Genomic DNA, 17,780 nt, shown 5'->3' on the forward strand with positions numbered 1-17,780 from the left:
CGGTCGGACTCTCCTCTCCAATACCCTGGCGTAGGCCTTACCAGGGAGGCTGAGGAGTGTGATCCCCCTGTAGTTGGAACACACCCTCCGGTCCCCCTTCAAATGAAAACAAAGTAAATTAAATGCACAAGAACGCTCTAATCCACACTACATTGGACAGACAACTGCACAATCACAGAACAAGCACAGGAAAAGACAATAGCAACATAAATCTATGGCCAGGATGGGGCGAGAATAATTGTAAAACAAATGGTTGAAAAACTTGAAGGACACTGTAAACACACTATTTCCCAGACTCTTTACCTTGTAGTTTAGCACCACTACTTAAAAAACACCTTCCTTGTGCTTGGAAAGGAGAAGAATTATGACTTTGTGCCAATGAGTGAATACGTGTACTTGCATAAATCATCCGTCATGTTTGGCGGTTAATTACTCCTGTTTACCCTCAGAGTAACCTCGGGATGGGGTGGTGTGATAGGAGGGTGCCTGGGTACAGGAGATAGCACAAAATAGGAATCGGCAATTGCTGTTCATCAATGAGGAAATCGCTGGACTAAAAACAAAAAGTGGGCTTTAACCTGGCTGTTACTGATATAGACAAGGTTGCTAAGGTTCGGAGAATGGGCAGCTTCACCAGTATCCTGGACTGGTCGTAGGTGCTGGCTAAAATGCTCTAGGGTCGGCCATTGAAGGTGCCAAGCTGAGGAAATCCGGCTTTGACCAATCAAATAGCTCCTCAGGATGCACACCGGGCTCTGATCATTGCTTATTTCATTAGAGGAAATCTACATAAATCTGCAAAATGGAGAGAAAGAGGCACAGAGGGAATATTTGCATTTCTCTACTCCTATGCTCTCCTCTCCATGAACTCCCCACCTCCTCTAGCACTATCCCCTTCCAATTTCTCCCCCCACTTAGTGTCGAGTGACTTTTATCATTACTTTCACCAAAACACATTAAACCCTTGTGTCCAGAGTTGAAGAGGGAGGGGAGGAGGTTGAAAAAACAGAAAAGCACATTAGATTAGCAATCATGATGCATCAATCTGGCATTGCTTTGGAGATTAAAGAAAGGACGTTGCATTTCAATGGAGTGGTGCTGATGGCTGTCTGATGGATGATTGTCCTCCACTCCTGAATGCGGCAGGAGCCAGCACTGTTCACCAGGGAGAGGACAAATCCCTCTCTCTTTTCTCACCTCCAACCCTTTGTGTCTTAGTCTTTCAAGAAAAATTATCCTTATTCTTAAACCTGAAAACCACAAGCCTCACCCCTGCCCTTTACATTCCTATCTGTGAGCACCTCTGCACTGAGGAAATGTATGCAACTGTTTGACAGGTTCTTATGTCAGGAACAACACCTTTGAAGGAGGAGATAATACTTTAAGTGGATTACATACAATAAAAGCAAACATACAACATGACTTTGTCTGATATTCGAGTTACTGCATCTGTATAAAAAAGATGGCTGTAAAGTGCTTGAGAGCCAAGGACAAACAAGGTGATTAGGAGGAGAGAGAGAAAAAATCTAAAGGGCATGACTGGGAGAAGGGCAGATTTTACCATTGGACTCATTTGGGGCAAGTACAACATAGATACAGAAAGCTTATTAAACATAGTGAAAGAGCAAGAAAAGGTACAGTGTGAAAGATTAGGGAGTCCCCAGGAAATAAAATTACAATATGCCTCAGAAACACAGAATAACAGCTAATCAGTGTACAGCCGACCCAGAGCCCTGCCCAGTGGATGACTTTTAAGGTCTATTCAAACCCTCAGATACGAGTTCACCCAGGCACCCAACCCTGGTGGCTATGTGCTGGTGGAGGACAGGAAAAGACCCCTAAAGTCATGCCTGTACCCATGCCCACCCCTTGTGAAACAGAACCATCAAAGTTGAAGTCAATATTATCTGTGTCCATAAAATCACTAAGCAGGATTGGGTCCACGTCACAGTCTATACAGTTGGAGGCATTCTCCATTTCCAATTGGGCAGCCATTCTGTTGTGTGAGCTATGCTGTTGTCCCTGATATCCAGCATTCCCTTGTTGGTGATTGTGGTTGTTGTGATAATAGGCTTGCCAGGATTCAGCCATGGTCTGATGGTGATCTCTGGGGTAGGACTGGTGTCGGGAGTGAGGCGCAGATGCAAGGTCCTGAGGAACATCCATGATGCCTGCAGGGTTTGGGGGCAGAGAAGGAGATGTTGGGAGGTGGGGGCGTGGCCCATAGTGGTTAGAGTTCTTAAGAATATAGGGCTGCAGGACGTCAGTGCTCACCCGAGGGGACAGAGCCTGATGGTGAGGCCTGCTATGCATAGGGTTATGAGGGTTTTGGGTTGTGTGGTTGTGCAGGTGACTTTGACTAGTGTGAGGGTTGTGATCATGGCTGGAATTTACTTTGCTTCTGTGACCATGACTTTGACCATAGTCATGGGCAGTGTGGGGCTTGTGACTATGGCTGTAGTCAAGTCTAGCTGGGTGTTTATGACCCTGATTGTGGTTTCGATGGTGGGTTGTGTTCTGGTCATGTACTGAGCCATTGCCGGTACATAGACTGGGATTGTGAGCTTGCTCTTTACTGTTATCATGGTTTTGATTGTGACTGGGATTCTGATTGTGATTGTGCTGGCTGTGAACGCTATTACCCTGTGGCAACAGTGCATGTGTTTCTCGTCCTTGACCCAGCACACTGTCTTTGCTGCAGTAAGGACCTCCTGTAAGCAGACTCTGCAGAGCATTGTTTTCCGAATAGCCCCTCATTGGGTGTTGAAAGCTAACTGGTTTGTTCTCCTGAATGGTCTCCATTGGAGTGTGGTGCTGCAACATACACATGGAAGACTGTCCATAAATTGGCCCACAGTAGGATTCCTCTGGTTTTGGCCCAGACACAAAGGGATAACCATTGCACTTGATTTGCTGTTGCTGGGAGTAGCCACTGTCATCTAGACTAATAGCTCCAGTCAGGTCGGTCAACTGAGGCAATTCCACAGTTGGGCAGTGGCCCGCAGTACCCAAGGCTGGTGAGCGGGTGCTGGTAGGACTGTGGTATAATCGAGGGGAAGCTGAACAAGACAGCTCACCCTCCTCAGGTTCATCAGCTTCTGCTTCTGCAAGGATTGGGGAGAGGCAGCCACTCAGCGTGGAGGCAGAGGATGAAGTGCGGGAATGCAGGTCTGTCCAAGTGTCATACTCTTCACCACTGATGCCGACACTTCCTTTCCCTGCTGGACTGCCATGCTCTGGGGAGCTCTGCATTGTTGGACCAGTTTCCTGAACCTGTACCCGTCCAAGTCCTATAACTCCTGCTTTTTTTCGACTTATGCGACCTTTAGTCTTCAAGTAGCGTGTCCCGTTGTCTATAGATGACGCACGTCGTCTGGGTCCCTTACCCATCTTACCCCCTTCTGGGTTTAGCATCCACCATGAACTCTTGCCTGTCCCTTCATTCTGCACTCGGATGAAGCGACTGTGCAATGACAGGTTGTGCCTGATTGAATTCTGTAAAGATAGAAAAAAAATTGAAAGATGGTGAGACAAAGGAAATAAGAGACAGAATGGGAGATAAATTGGATTCCTTAAATTAACATGTACAGCTAAATCAGTTCTTGAGAACACAAAGTCATTGAAATTATGGCTAAACTATCAAGCCTTCATGGCAAGTGAGACAAAAGAGGGATAAAGAAAAACTAGGAGATATTGGGGAGAGGAGAGAGGGCAGCGAGTGTGAAGGACCAATCGATATCTCCCTTGACCAACCTCTCCTCTTTACACACGCTCACTGAGTCATAATATGGACATGGGTGCAGCCTCCACATCAAACTATCACCAAGGTTACAGAAATGAATCACATAAGGGAACCCACTCACAGACAGCCCATATCGATTGTGAGGCTTCCAAATATGAAAGCCTCAGATCCAGGCAGAGCTGAGGAGGGAGGGATGAAGAGAGGGGTTGTGATTTGGTGGGAGAGGTTATGGACAAGAACCAAAATGAAAGAAACAGTAATACAGACAATTAGAAAAAGAAAGATGGGGAGAAAAGCGGGCCAGTGACATACTCATTAAACTTCGTTTAAAATCATGGCACAATTAACATGACCGTAGGCAACTACAGAGGATGGCATTTTGAAGAAGTCTCTCTGTGAGACAGGATGGAGGGGGTGACTATGGATGAGCGCGGGGTGTGTTGGGGTTAAAGACTAGGCCTCTTCAGAACCATGTTTAAGTGTCTGAATGATGGCTGTAGAGTTAATCTCTGGCTCTGCAGCGGTATTTGAAGGCATTGCCAACCTGGAGCGAGTTGATGAGATCTAGGCCTGCCTAAAGGAGAGCTTACTAGGCATACACATCATCTATGTTGGCCAAGCTAGTTTAAATGCTGCTTGCTCATCCAAATGTTTCCCACTTGTGTCATTATTCTTATTCAAAATGTCTTCCCATTTCCTTTCCTCCCTCTTGCTTTTCCTTTCTCCTTTGAGAAATTTTGGCAAAAGCAAACTTTTTAAACCACCTCATCTGAGTGTGCAATCACACACCTTTTCTTTTTCTTCTTTGGAGATATCTATCTATTCTGCCTTGTTTATTACCAGCACATAGCTCACAATCTCTGTCTGCTGATATCTTGGGCTATTCTCTATCTTCATTCACTCTCTGCCTCCTGTCCAATTTTCCTGCTCTCAGCCCCATTCATCTCCCTCTAAGTGTCCCAGCCTCTCTGGATCACAACATTGCTCATTCTCCCCTTCTCTCACCAGATCCATGCTCTCGTAAACCTCCCTGCAGCTTCTGCCTTCTCCTCTCCTTTCACTCATTCATCCTTTCACACTAAGACACAGCAAACATTGCAAAGATACAATAGGAGATGCAAATCTATGCTCAACAGGATTAAGAAGAAAGGGGTTGGTGTAGGGTACACAACGCCAGTCACATTCATTGGCACTCCTGGTCAAAATGTGTACAAAGCCTTATTTAAATTCATCTTCCATTACAATGGTATAATCTCACACCAAAAATTTTGAAAAATAAAACTACTAATTATTGGCACCCGTAATGATCCTTTAAAAGTAAATGTAAGTGAAGTATCTTTAAGTTTGTACTGTACTTTTTTTTAAGTTAATCAGCATCTCTAGGAACGTCTAATTACTGACTTCCTATTTTTCTGGGGAATAGATATGTTGTGACACAGTCGCATTTCTTTTAGCAAGTGAGAACTAGATGCTTGCACAGTGACCGGTGTGATAAGGGAGGTATTTCAAAATCCAAGCCTCACTGCAAAGAGTTGCAGCCATTAGACCCAATCTAACTGAAAAACTGGTTACTTGGGTGTGATGCAAGAAAAAAGTATTTTCTGTCCTCCATCACAAATGGAAATGTGGAATATGTCATCCTCCACAATGCCTGGAACTGTGGGCTTTGGTTAGATGAAAGCCAGATTGACCTTTTTAGCAACAAACACTGAAAAACTTCTCATGTTCATCGTTAAGTACAGCAGAAGGATCTGATGCTGTGGCCCTGTTTCTCTTCTTAAGGGACCAAGAACCTTTAAGAACCCATGAAATAATGAACTTTTTGAAACACTACAAGATTTTAATAAAAATCTAAAAATCTGGTGAACTCCACAAGTAAACTGAAAAACTGGGTCATCACTGCGTATTTCAACAGGAATATTATCCAAAGGTTCTGGCCCAATCGACCAGTCCATCAAATCATTCAAATCTGGCCAAATGATCTAGATGGAAATTGTGGCCAAAGATTCCTCTCTCTGTGTCCTCCAAGCCTGATGAAATGTTAGGGGAATTAGAAGACTAAGTGGTGTCCTACTAGTACAGTTCAAAGCAAAGCCAGCAGGCATAACATGGAACCACATGGCTGCAAACCGGACAGGCAGCTAGAAGACGGGGGTTAACTTTGTTGTTGTGAAATTTTATAGAAACCACAGCATAGAGAACAGCAGATAATAGGTTTGCCGCCAAGTGTTTACAGAAGAAATTCAGCTCCAAGAGGGTTTCATATCACTCTTGTATCCTGCCTGCCACAATTTTCATTCATGTAGAAAAGCATCCATCCCCACAGTGTGACTTCCAACAGGTAATTTCAACCCATCCTCCACTCAAATCACACACCTCTGACTAGACTCTCTTCACAGATGTGAAAATTGGATTTAGAGATTCGCATTTATGCTCTTTTTTTCTCCCTCCACTCACTAAAACATTAGGTCGACAAAACTGCACGAACTCTATGCTTGCAGACCAAACACTCAGTTCCAGGGAGGGAGAGTGGACTTAATCAAAACTGAATGTAAGTGGAGGCGACCTGCATCAGGTGATCTGAGAGTGGAACCCTGACAGGCTCCTCCACAATGCGATGGCTCTGGCTGGGTGTAGCCATGGAAACAGAGTAAACCAAAGGAGGGAGAAGTGAGGAAGAGGGGAGGTGATGTTGGGGAATGGAAAAGAGGAGGAGGCAGCTGATGCTGTTTGATGCTGCAGGCAACTCCAAACAGCCTTTTATCTGAGTCTGTCAGATTCCTGCTTCCAATCCACCAGGGAGGCTCAATCACCAGCAGTCCCAACGCCTCACTACCTGTACCAAGCTGTGATTAGCTTCTGTGTGTGTGTGTGTGTGTGTGTGCGTGCGTGTGTGTGTGTGTGTGTGTGTGTGTGCGTGCGTGTGTGTGTGTGTGTGTGTGTGTGAGAGAGAGAGAGAGAGAGAGAGAGAGAGAGAGAGAGAGAGGAAAAGAAAGGCAGATAAAGTTACTAGACCAACAATTAAACTACAACAGCAGACTGCTCCTCCGTCTCCTGCTGTATTGAAGAGTATACAGGTCCTTCTCAAAATATTAGCATATTGTGATAAAGTTCATTATTTTCCATAATGTCATGATGAAAACATTCGTATATTTTAGATTCATTGCACACTAACTAAAATATTTCAGGTCTTTTATTGTCTTAATACAGATGATTTTGGCATACAGCTCATGAAAACCCAAAATTCCTATCTCACAAAATTAGCATATTTCATCCGACCAATAAAAGAAAAGTGTTTTTAATACAAAAAACGTCAACCTTCAAATAATCATGTACAGTTATGCACTCAATACTTGGTCGGGAATCCTTTTGCAGAAATGACTGCTTCAATGCGGCGTGGCATGGAGGCAATCAGCCTGTGGCACTGCTGAGGTCTTATGGAGGCCCAGGATGCTTCGATAGCGGCCTTTAGCTCATCCAGAGTGTTGGGTCTTGAGTCTCTCAATGTTCTCTTCACAATATCCCACAGATTCTCTATGGGGTTCAGGTCAGGAGAGTTGGCAGACCAATTGAGCAGAGTGATACCATGGTCAGTAAACCATTTACCAGTGGTTTTGGCACTGTGAGCAGGTGCCAGGTCATGCTGAAAAATGAAATCTTCATCTCCATAAAGCTTTTCAGTAGATGGAAGCATGAAGTGCTCCAAAATCTCCTGATAGCTAGCTGCATTGACCCTGCCCTTGATAAAACACAGTGGACCAACACCAGCAGCTGACACGGCACCCCAGACCATCACTGACTGTGGGTACTTGACACTGGACTTCTGGAATTTTGGCATTTCCTTCTCCCCAGTCTTCCTCCAGACTCTGGCACCTTGATTTCCGAATGATATGCAGAATTTGCTTTCATCCGAAAAAAGTACTTTGGACCACTGAGCAACAGTCCAGCGCTGCTTCTCTGTAGCCCAGGTCAGGCGCTTCTGCTGCTGTTTCTGGTTCAAAAGTGGCTTGACCTGGGGAATGCGGCACCTGTAGCCCATTTCCTGCACACGCCTGTGCACGGTGGCTCTGGATGTTTCTACTCCAGACTCAGTCCACTGCTTCCGCAGGTCCCCCAAGGTCTGGAATCGGCCCTTCTCCACAATCTTCCTCAGGGTCCGGTCACCTCTTCTCGTTGTGCAGCGTTTTCTGCCACACTTTTTCCTTCCCACAGACTTCCCACTGAGGTGCCTTGATACAGCACTCTGGGAACAGCCTATTCGTTCAGAAATTTCTTTCTGTGTCTTACCCTCTTGCTTGAGGGTGTCAATAGTGGCCTTCTGGACAGCAGTCAGGTCAGCAGTCTTACCCATGATTGGGGTTTTGAGTGATGAACCAGGCTGGGAGTTTTAAAGGCCTCAGGAATCTTTTGCAGGTGTTTAGAGTTAACTCGTTGATTCAGATGATTAGGTTCATAGCTCGTTTAGAGACCCTTTTAATGATATGCTAATTTTGTGAGATAGGAATTTTGGGTTTTCATGAGCTGTATGCCAAAATCATCCGTATTAAGACAATAAAAGACCTGAAATATTTCAGTTAGTGTGCAATGAATTTAAAATATATGAATGTTAAATTTTCATCATTACATTATGGAAAATAATGAACTTTATCACAATATGCTAATATTTTGAGAAGGACCTGTATATATGTATCTATCACTGTTTATTCTCTTCTTTGGACACATTTAAAGTGAGAAAGGCATAGCTGAATCTGACGCCTGTTGTTGAGTGTTTCACTCTTTGTGCTCATATGTGATAGCTTCTGATTGTCAGAACCAGAGAGCAACAAAGACCTAATAAATCATAAGCAAACTGGATGAAGCTTCTGGAGTTCTTTAATCCTGATTTACAAAACATTTGTATTCATATGTAGGAAAACTGATCAAGATGAATCAACGTATGGAGTTCGTTACGCATCCACGATGCACAACTCATCAAAGAAAACAAAACCTAAATACCAAGATGAATATGGAGCATAATCAAACATTTCATAACGGAGTTGACAAAAAACAGGACGATGCTTTATTTATTCCCGGTGCTTCTTCGATGACTAATTAAGTTTCAGATATTAATGTTTTATACCACGGTTTACAGATGCCAGATGACTTTACTAAATGTAAAGTATCTGATTTCTTCCATAACTCGTCACGGTGGATGTATGTTTGTTTTTTGATTTTCTTTTCACATACCTTAGACACAAAAAGAGTTTTTGACAAATAAATAAAGAGTTTCCTTTCTTTTTGCCAGTTTTAAGCTAACATTATTAAAGCAAAAGTGTTTAAAACCTCCCAACCCAAACAATAACGCTAACCATCCATGTATCAATCAAAATACTGCAATAAAATCATTGTTCCACTCATAGCTTACTGTAAGGAAATATAGATGTGACTTCATGCACCAAAGTGACTACAGTAAATCTTATCTATTACCAGGACATAATTTAGAGTTTTTAACCTGTCATATTTTATTAAAGGAAACATCTCTAAACACAGGAATAAATGGAAAAAAAACTGTTTTCAGAAAACAAAATGCAAATAAAATCATACATGGAATTGAAGAATTTTCATAGTTATTTATCTCCATAATTCCTGAATATACATGATTACAGAAAAAAACAAGCTAATTTGCAGTGGAATGGTAGTACATGTGCTCAGAATGGTTTGTTTATTTATGAGCATGAAGTGGAGGTACCAAGAGACTCGTTGGAAATGATATTAAGGTCATCTTGGCAAAGAGACAAACTGACCTGGAGCCTGGACAAAGCTCAATCTTTATTAACCTACTGCTTATCAAAAACTGCATCAACATCACTTCAAAAACATGAGGTCCTTTATCTAATATTCATCTGAGAAAAGTTCAATTTTCTGTCTTCTTCTATAAAAGGCACTTCAGTTCTCCATGTTCAGGATAAAATTCTACATCAGTGAATGTTCCTGTGTTAAAGGAATTCAGTGGCCACATTTCCACTAGAGAGCTGATGGGAGGATAGGTATATCAGGTGTATCAGGGTCTCACTGACTGTTATCTGTTTCTATGGAGTTTCACTAGATGTATGCTATTTCCCACTTCACATCTACTTGCCAGGTTAGTTCTCCAACGGTTTGTCGTCATGGCTTCCCAGGCTCCTACACCATTACAGTGAGCTGTTGGTAGGTAAACGTAACTGAGCCTTAACTCTACAACAGTGAACTATCACTGTGTGAAGTCAGCCAGAACTGCACTCTGGATCTGATCTGGCCCTGTTGACTTGCAGGCTGTTAAACATTAGCAGGCCTTTCTGAATAATGCAGGGGGAAGGTAAGAAGTCTTCTTGTTATAATGACAATCACGAGCTACTGTATATTGCAGCCATCCTTAGCACATAGAGGAACAGATTAGAGGAATCCTCCAACAGAGCCTTTAGCTCTGGTAAAAGCTGCAGATGTTTAGCCCTCTGTGGTAAATCATTGTGTACGTCCATGTTAACTGCTTTAGAGGTAAGGAGCCTGCTCCCTCTGCTCTCTGCTAACGGAGGAGGAGATGGACTATTGCTACACACACTTTGAATGGATTTGTCTTCTCATCCAGCCAGCTCTTCCAATGCGCTAAAACCACCTACATGACTGTATAATTTACATAAAGAGTGATGACCCTGACGCACTGTTTTAACTGAAACAGGAAGTCCGTGGAGACATGGCTCAGACTGTTACTCTGCATGTTGTCCTGTGCACTGAAGAACGACTCGAACCAGGCCTGCCACCATTCACAATTAACTGCTCAATACCGCTTTACAACCTATAGATGGCTAATAAATTGTTTATAGATAGGTTATTAACTAATCTGAAAACACTATATTTCATCTAGAGTTGCTATATTAAAGATTTCAGACTAAGTTACTATCTTGTAAGCACAACAAGCAGTTGTAAACAGATTTTTTTAGCACATAATATTGTACCCTGCCACTGCATTATAAATATCCACACCTATCAAAGGGAGCCTTATTGTAAAGTGTAAAATAATATTTATTATGAGTAATAAACATTTTTAAATGCCAAAAGTGAGTCTTAAATGTAAAACATGCACCATTTATGAAAGTTAGACTTAATTTGCAATCAGCCTGCGAAATAATTGTACAAACATGTCACTACTGTCAAAAATGGCAATGTCATGTAAGACCAACACGTGTAACATTAAATGTGTTATATAAAACACCAAATAGCCCCCTTAAAAAAGTTCATGCCAACATGCTATTATAAGACATTTAGGTTCAGACTGGAAATGTTTTTTGTATATCCTTGAATAAGCGTCCCAATGGTCCATCAGGGTGTTGCAAACAAAACCAAGATGACCATTCAAGAACCTTGAGGTGCTCCTCTAACAACATCTCAGTATGATTTTCTCTTAGTTGGCAGACATGTCCTTTGATGGTCATCCAAGCTCTTTCAATATGTTGTGTATAACTGCCAGAATGAAGATCTACAAACCACCTGCTGTGATTTACAGTGTAATGTTTGTACCCCATGTTTGTCAAAACATTCTTGTAGGCTCTCCACTCATCACTGATAATGGCACTACCAGTCTTAACATGCTGTCTGATGAGAGGAACAAGGTGGCGCCTTGATCGTTTTTCAACAAGTTTTAACACGAGCCTTCTTCCATTTGGCTTTAACTCCCGTTAGTCCAAAGACCCATTTCTTCCTTTTCCATGCATTTCCAAAGCGTCCACGTGCACACTGAAAATAAAAAGAAGAATAAAATGAAACTGAATAATTTTTCATATTTATATGTATGTATATATATATATATATATATATATATATATATAGTTACTACATTGAAGACTAATTTCTAACTTGTAATGGTAAAGGCTCCCATGCTTAGAGGACGCATGCAGACCTGACTGATTCAGACAAACTGGTCTGAGAGTTTACCAACCTTTTACTGATGACGGAGACAGTTTTTATCTATAACCACAAATTCTTTGTGACCACCAAGATAGTGTTCATTGTTTACTCTGTGTCTTTCAACTGCACGAATACAAACATGTCAAATGCATCTTGCCATGCTACTGTGTTCTGGAGCTGCCAGCCACATCATCATCATTCATATCTATTTGTCTGAGCCCTTGTGAAAATCTGTGTCAGAAATTGAGACAATTATAACTCACTGAGGCCCCTATTGTAATTCAAATGTCTTGTATTGGTTTAATTATGAAAGGTGCATTGTCATTCATGTCTACACCTATATATACCTGTACATGAACTTCATCCAACTGAAAAGAGAAGATTTTGATTTTTCAAAGAGGGAGCCTGTTCTCATTGTTCTGAAGACTTTACTATAACTTGCTCTTTTGGAGCACCTGAGAACATACCAATGTGTAAAAGAAATGGACCCTTCACCATGCACAATGATAATCACAAAGTTAGGTATGAAGAAAATAATAATGGAAAGGGTTAATACTGTCTCTTGCAATAATAACATAGAAATATTTTTGTTATATTTACTACATCCACTACATCATAATGCATTATACATACCACATGTATTCGTCTTTCTTCACCACAGATATCATTTTTATTCTGTGGTGGCAAACAGGGCATCTAAGCTTCTTCTTTAGAAGGTGTTTCTTCTGCAGCCATCTAATTAGCTTCAGTGCCTTATATTTAGTTTGTTTTCCTTCTATTCGGGTGTGCAACTTCATTCCCAAAGACATTCTGGTGGTAAAAATTTGTGATTTATTTATTTTACTATCGCATCGTAACACGCTAACTGGCTCTATGGGATTGCAGTGCAAATCAGTAACTTAAGACTTAAAAAACTTCACTAAATCTAAATAATCCAATACATTTTGTTAACTAATTTGTTTTTAAAGAAAATGTAAAAGGAGAGAACACAACAGGGACATAACATTTCATTAGTTAGGTTAATACACACAAAAAAGTTAGATTTACACAGAACAAATGCCTTTCGTTATAGCTTTTGAACTCTTGAAATGTATTTCCCATTATCAGCTAAAGTAACATTTAAAACATGACCTATTGTCAAAAAAACCGTCCCACACAAAAACATACGGTTTTCTCACCTGATCTCATGTATCTCCGACTCAGTTGTGAAGCTCTACCAGCTGGGTTTATGGAAACGTAGAAATAAAAACTGTCCTGGTGCCAAAGGGAGGTAACATGACAACAATCCACACACAGAGGAATATATATAAACACCCAATCAAAGTTAACCTTATTAAGGAAGCTCCCTCCTATCAGTGTGTGACCACCAGTAGAGAGCTGGGGAGGGTCATCCTTACATGTACGAAACTACAGTAGTTTAATAAGACTTATTTTAATTTTACATTCTTCAGATAAACATCAGATAATTTATAAATATCCATTAAGATTCCTTATTGTCAATGTGTTGATTAAAAGATTTGAGTCAGTTAACTTGAAGTGTTGTGCCAGTTCATTCCTAAAGTTCCAGATTTAGTTATGCAGGTCTAAATTGACTGATTAATTTTCATACTTCATTACATAAATGTTCCAGAATAAGTTCACAGCTCCAACTTGAACTTGTTCTAATTTATTTATCAAAATCTTTCAGAAACAAAGCTAAAAAATACAGTTTATGATGTCATTCACTAATTGGCATATATCTGTTTTTATTCTGTTAATCTTTTCTGTTGTCTTTGCTCTCATAAATAATTTTATAATGGCTGAATTGTCATTCACATATTTTAATAGCTTAATTAAAAGGAAAATGTTGACTGCAAAGCATTCATTTAGACTGTAGCTGTGTCACATTTTATCCCTCTTATAACCATCAACTTAGCACAAATAGGATTTACCAGGAGTTTTTTTTCTTGGCATTTAAACATTTATTGCAGACTAAAAAACACACATTAATAGTTAATACTGTAACTGCTAAATACTGAAACCTGATGTCGTATTGGATAAAAGCGCTCACTCGTTGCACTATTGTTTTAGTAGCACTAATGGCCTTTCAACAGTAAGCTGACAGGTGAAGTGTGGAGAGAGAGGAAAGACATGCAGCAAAGGTTGCATGGGCAAGGAGTTGAACCAGCGACAGGTTTTACTCCTGCACCACTGGCCACGCCCCCATTACAATTTTTTTTTTTAAATAATTTTGCAGCCTTAAAATCAGAAAAAAGTTTGGTCATTTGTAAATAATTTTAGGGCGCATGGTGCTCATCTTTAACAAAATACTCATTCTGTTTAAGCACTATGCTCACAAAATCATCAATTGTGTAAATGAAATACAGGGGGAGTTTGAAGCAACAGCTTGTCTGCTCGTCTTTGTCACTCAGTGTAACCTGACAGGTGCAAAATATCTTATTTCTAAAACCAGCCACTTTCTTGTTTGTATCCTGCAGAGAAACCTAAAGATGAACCATTCAATGATCTATTTCCCTCCAATGTTTCTGAAAACGCAGATTCATCTTCCACATCTTCATCAATATTGTCTGTGTTGTACAGAAACACTGTTGTGTCCACTTCATTAGTTGGGGAGCTTGCTATTGCGGTTCCCAATGTTTACCAGGAGCTACTCTCCAACAGGCTCAGTGGAGAGGCAGTACTAGCTTTTGTTAAGCAATGTGAGGCTGCAATTCAGGACAATGATGAAGTGAAAAACAAAATAGAACATATGAAGAGTGCTGGTACTTTGCTTGCAATTAGAAGAGCCAAGTCTGTCTGTAAGCCTACTTTGTTCTAAGTTGTTCTGTTTGTTTTGAGCATATTGAACTAAAGAAAAGATATGTGAAACCAACCATTTTTGAAAGATCTGTTTACTTATGTGTTACGTTTCCACACAACTGAGACATTTTCCCGTTAGTTTATTTTATTGTAATTTTGTTTTGAAAGTTTTTTTATTTTAATTGCTTATTATTCATAATAAATGGTGTTTTACACTTTACAATAAGGCTCCCTTTGATAGCTGTGGATATTTATAATGCAGTGACAAGGTACATATTATATGCTAAAAATATATGTTTACAAATGCTTATTGTGTTTACAAGGCAGTAACTTAGTCGAAAATGTTTAATATAGCAACTCTAGATGAAATATATAGTTGAACAGATTTGTCTCACTATTTGGCAAGAGACGATATAATGAGAATGTTACATGGTAACATTCTCATTATGTTCCCACATTCCCATTATGAAGGATGATTTCTTTGAAAATCATGTTAAACATGTATCAATGATTGTTGATGAAATATTGTTTTTTAAACTGATGCTAAATGAATAAAATGCAATAAGGTTTGATTAGCTGCGATCATCGATACCTGGGACATCAGTCTTTCTGACTGACAAGACCTGGGGCATCATTGCAAATCTACTCAAAGAAAGGGAACCAAGGACTTCAGTTTGCCTTCCATCCAAGAAATCAACTTGCTGTCACTTGAAAGACCCATCGGAGCAGGTGTACGGAAGATCCTCCATCCCTCAAAGCTCTACTTCAAACTCCCCAGGCTCAGCTTCAACAAACTTTAGGTTAAATTGATTGATTAATTTGTATTATTTGATTATTCTGTGTTGCTAAATTTTATGCTGTTACTGATCTCTGCAAACGCATGACTAAAAAACTAGTTCCAGAGCATACAAGATTTTAGAGGAGTTGTGGAGAGTCAATTATTTGTATCACCTTAGAAATTAGTTCTTCAATGGTAGTAAAAACATTTGGTGCATGGTTCAAAAATAGCTATAAGAGGTTGTTTTAAGGGCTGCCTTAATCCCAAACGTGTTAAAACAACATCCTTGGGGCTCAATTCCAAGTCACTAAAACTAATCTAGCCCAGTTATCAAGTGCAAGTTGTAAATTACGGAAGTGAGCAGCCTTTAACAGATGTGACCGTTGTGATTTGACTGACTGCTACTTAGTCACCTACTTATTTCGGCAAATCCATTGGTTAAAGAAGGGTGTGACTTCTGAATGTTGGCTGTAAGAGGTTAGGTGAGTAATTTCCTGACACCTTGCTTAAATAGATTCTTCAGTGTAATACTTGTCTGGTTACTAAGATCCAGACCCGTTAGATGGAGAGCTGGTTTGAGCAATCATCTCAGAACTGAGAAGTAGGAGGGAGGGGTTTAGCTCATCAAACAATGAAACTTCCTAAGCAAAAACACAGAGAATAAACAAAAGAGCAGGATCATTTGTGCATTGTTATAGAGGCCAACAGGCATGTGTCCAGCCGGTTGAGCATGTCTCAGACTCTGACTTGATTTTTTTTTTTGCCCAAATCATGCACCAGAGACTCACTGCATGTTCCATTAAGAGGGTGCTGAAGGCCCACATCTTCCATTTCAGACAAGCAATCACAGGTTAATTTTCTAGATTGTTGTCATAGCCCCTTGTCCCTTTTTTCTGGTCAACCAAGCTAACACTAATTGTACTTATGGCAAATTATCTAGTTTTGTTGCATAGCAACAAGAATTTAGGAAGCATTAATACTCCTTTTCCACTTGCAAGTTATTCTCACAATGAAACCTTGTGTGTAAGTAGTAAGAAACATCAATATGATAACACTGTAGCTGACAAAATAGTTCTTCAACATTCCTACATGTCTTTGCTGATGAGAAACCGTTGCAGGACATGAGCCCATCAGCTACTAAAACCCAAACTGAATTCACTCTTTGAATCTTGCACAATGTAAGACATTTGAAGACAATATCTGGCATTGCAATGATTAGATAAAAAATAAGTATGTGGCTGTCTTTGTGTGAAATTTGATATATTTACCATTGATACTTTTCAGAATAGACCAGACTTACAGGTCTCATAATTATTTTAAAATTGAAAACGGAAATAGAAACTAGCAAAAGAATTTAGTTTTTTTTTTATCTCAGTCTGGCCTACTGATGGGTACAAGGTGAAATCACAATTATGTTCATATCAGAAATATTTAATGAAATGTTAAGATTATTTTTTGTCTAATAAAAATAGAAAAAGTCTCCTCAAATTGAAGAGGATTAAAAATATAGCTCATTTCCAATAATTTGTCTAATACAAAGAGAAACTGCTACATGCCTTGATTTCCCGTAGGTTCAATTAATGCAACAGTGTCCCTACTGGACTCTGTGCAAATATCAGTCAGGCAACTGCAGCTTATCCAAAATATTGCTGCCAGAGTCCTAACCAACACCAGGAAAATGGATCACATCAGAACCAGTTTTTAAATCACTCCACTGGCTCAATGTTTATCAAAGATTAGATTTTAAAATCTATTTAATATGTCTATAAAACACTAAATGGTCTCAAAGTCTAAATACGTTTCAGAGTTGCTTCTCAAATATGAATATTTAGACCCCTCTGGTCTTCAGAGCCCTGCTTACTTGGTGTCCCCAGGACCAGAACTAAATAAAATGGGGCAGCATTTAGTTTTTATACTCTTCAGATCTGGAACAAACTCCCTGAAAACCTGAGATGTTCAGAAACCGTTGCTTCCTTTAAACTGGGACTAAAAATGTTTCTGCGTACTGTAGCTTACCCATAAAGGTTAAAGATTACTTTGTCATTTCTACAAAGTCACAGCTCTTTATCTCTTTACATTTTGTCATTTAGGTTTACGTTCTTTTTATGTGAACATGTCATGTTTTTCTGCTTTTATGTGATACTTGATTTGTCTTTTTCATGTATAGGGTGTTTTTTGTCTGTGTTCTAATATTCTTCCTGTAAAGCACTTTGAATCATCCTGTTTATGAATGCTTCTATATAAATAAACATGCCTGGCCTGATACCTGCTCCTCCTATCATCCTCTGAGCATTTTCTTCGGTTAAAAATTACGTAACACTGCAGTTTACCCTTGCTATCATTGGGCTAAATTGTGTCTAAACTGACTTTTAGACATCTAATAAATATAAAAATTTTATCTAGAATAATGGGAATAATTAGATGATGGTGGAGATCAGGGAAGGAACTCTCCTACTCAAGGATAGGGCTGGGTATCAATCAAATATTTTCGATACCGGTACCAATACCGATACCTTCACTTCGATATCGGTTCCTGAACGA

At 40.0% G+C, this 17,780-nt stretch overlaps 1 protein-coding gene across 1 annotated transcript in view; it reads right to left on the reverse strand.

Annotated features, from left to right (window-relative positions):
• The window catches only part of foxo6b (forkhead box O6 b), a 76,469-nt gene continuing 58,689 nt past the window's right edge, over positions 1-17,780 (reverse strand). The window contains exon 2 of the mRNA XM_047384123.1: positions 1-3,495. Coding sequence (XP_047240079.1) covers positions 1,783-3,495 — 1,713 coding nt within the window. The 3' untranslated portion in view covers positions 1-1,782. The remainder of the gene's footprint in view (positions 3,496-17,780) is intronic.

The sequence above is a fragment of the Girardinichthys multiradiatus genome, chromosome 13 (assembly GCF_021462225.1).
Source record: "Girardinichthys multiradiatus isolate DD_20200921_A chromosome 13, DD_fGirMul_XY1, whole genome shotgun sequence".
In the NCBI taxonomy this organism is placed as follows: Eukaryota; Metazoa; Chordata; class Actinopteri; order Cyprinodontiformes; family Goodeidae; genus Girardinichthys; species Girardinichthys multiradiatus.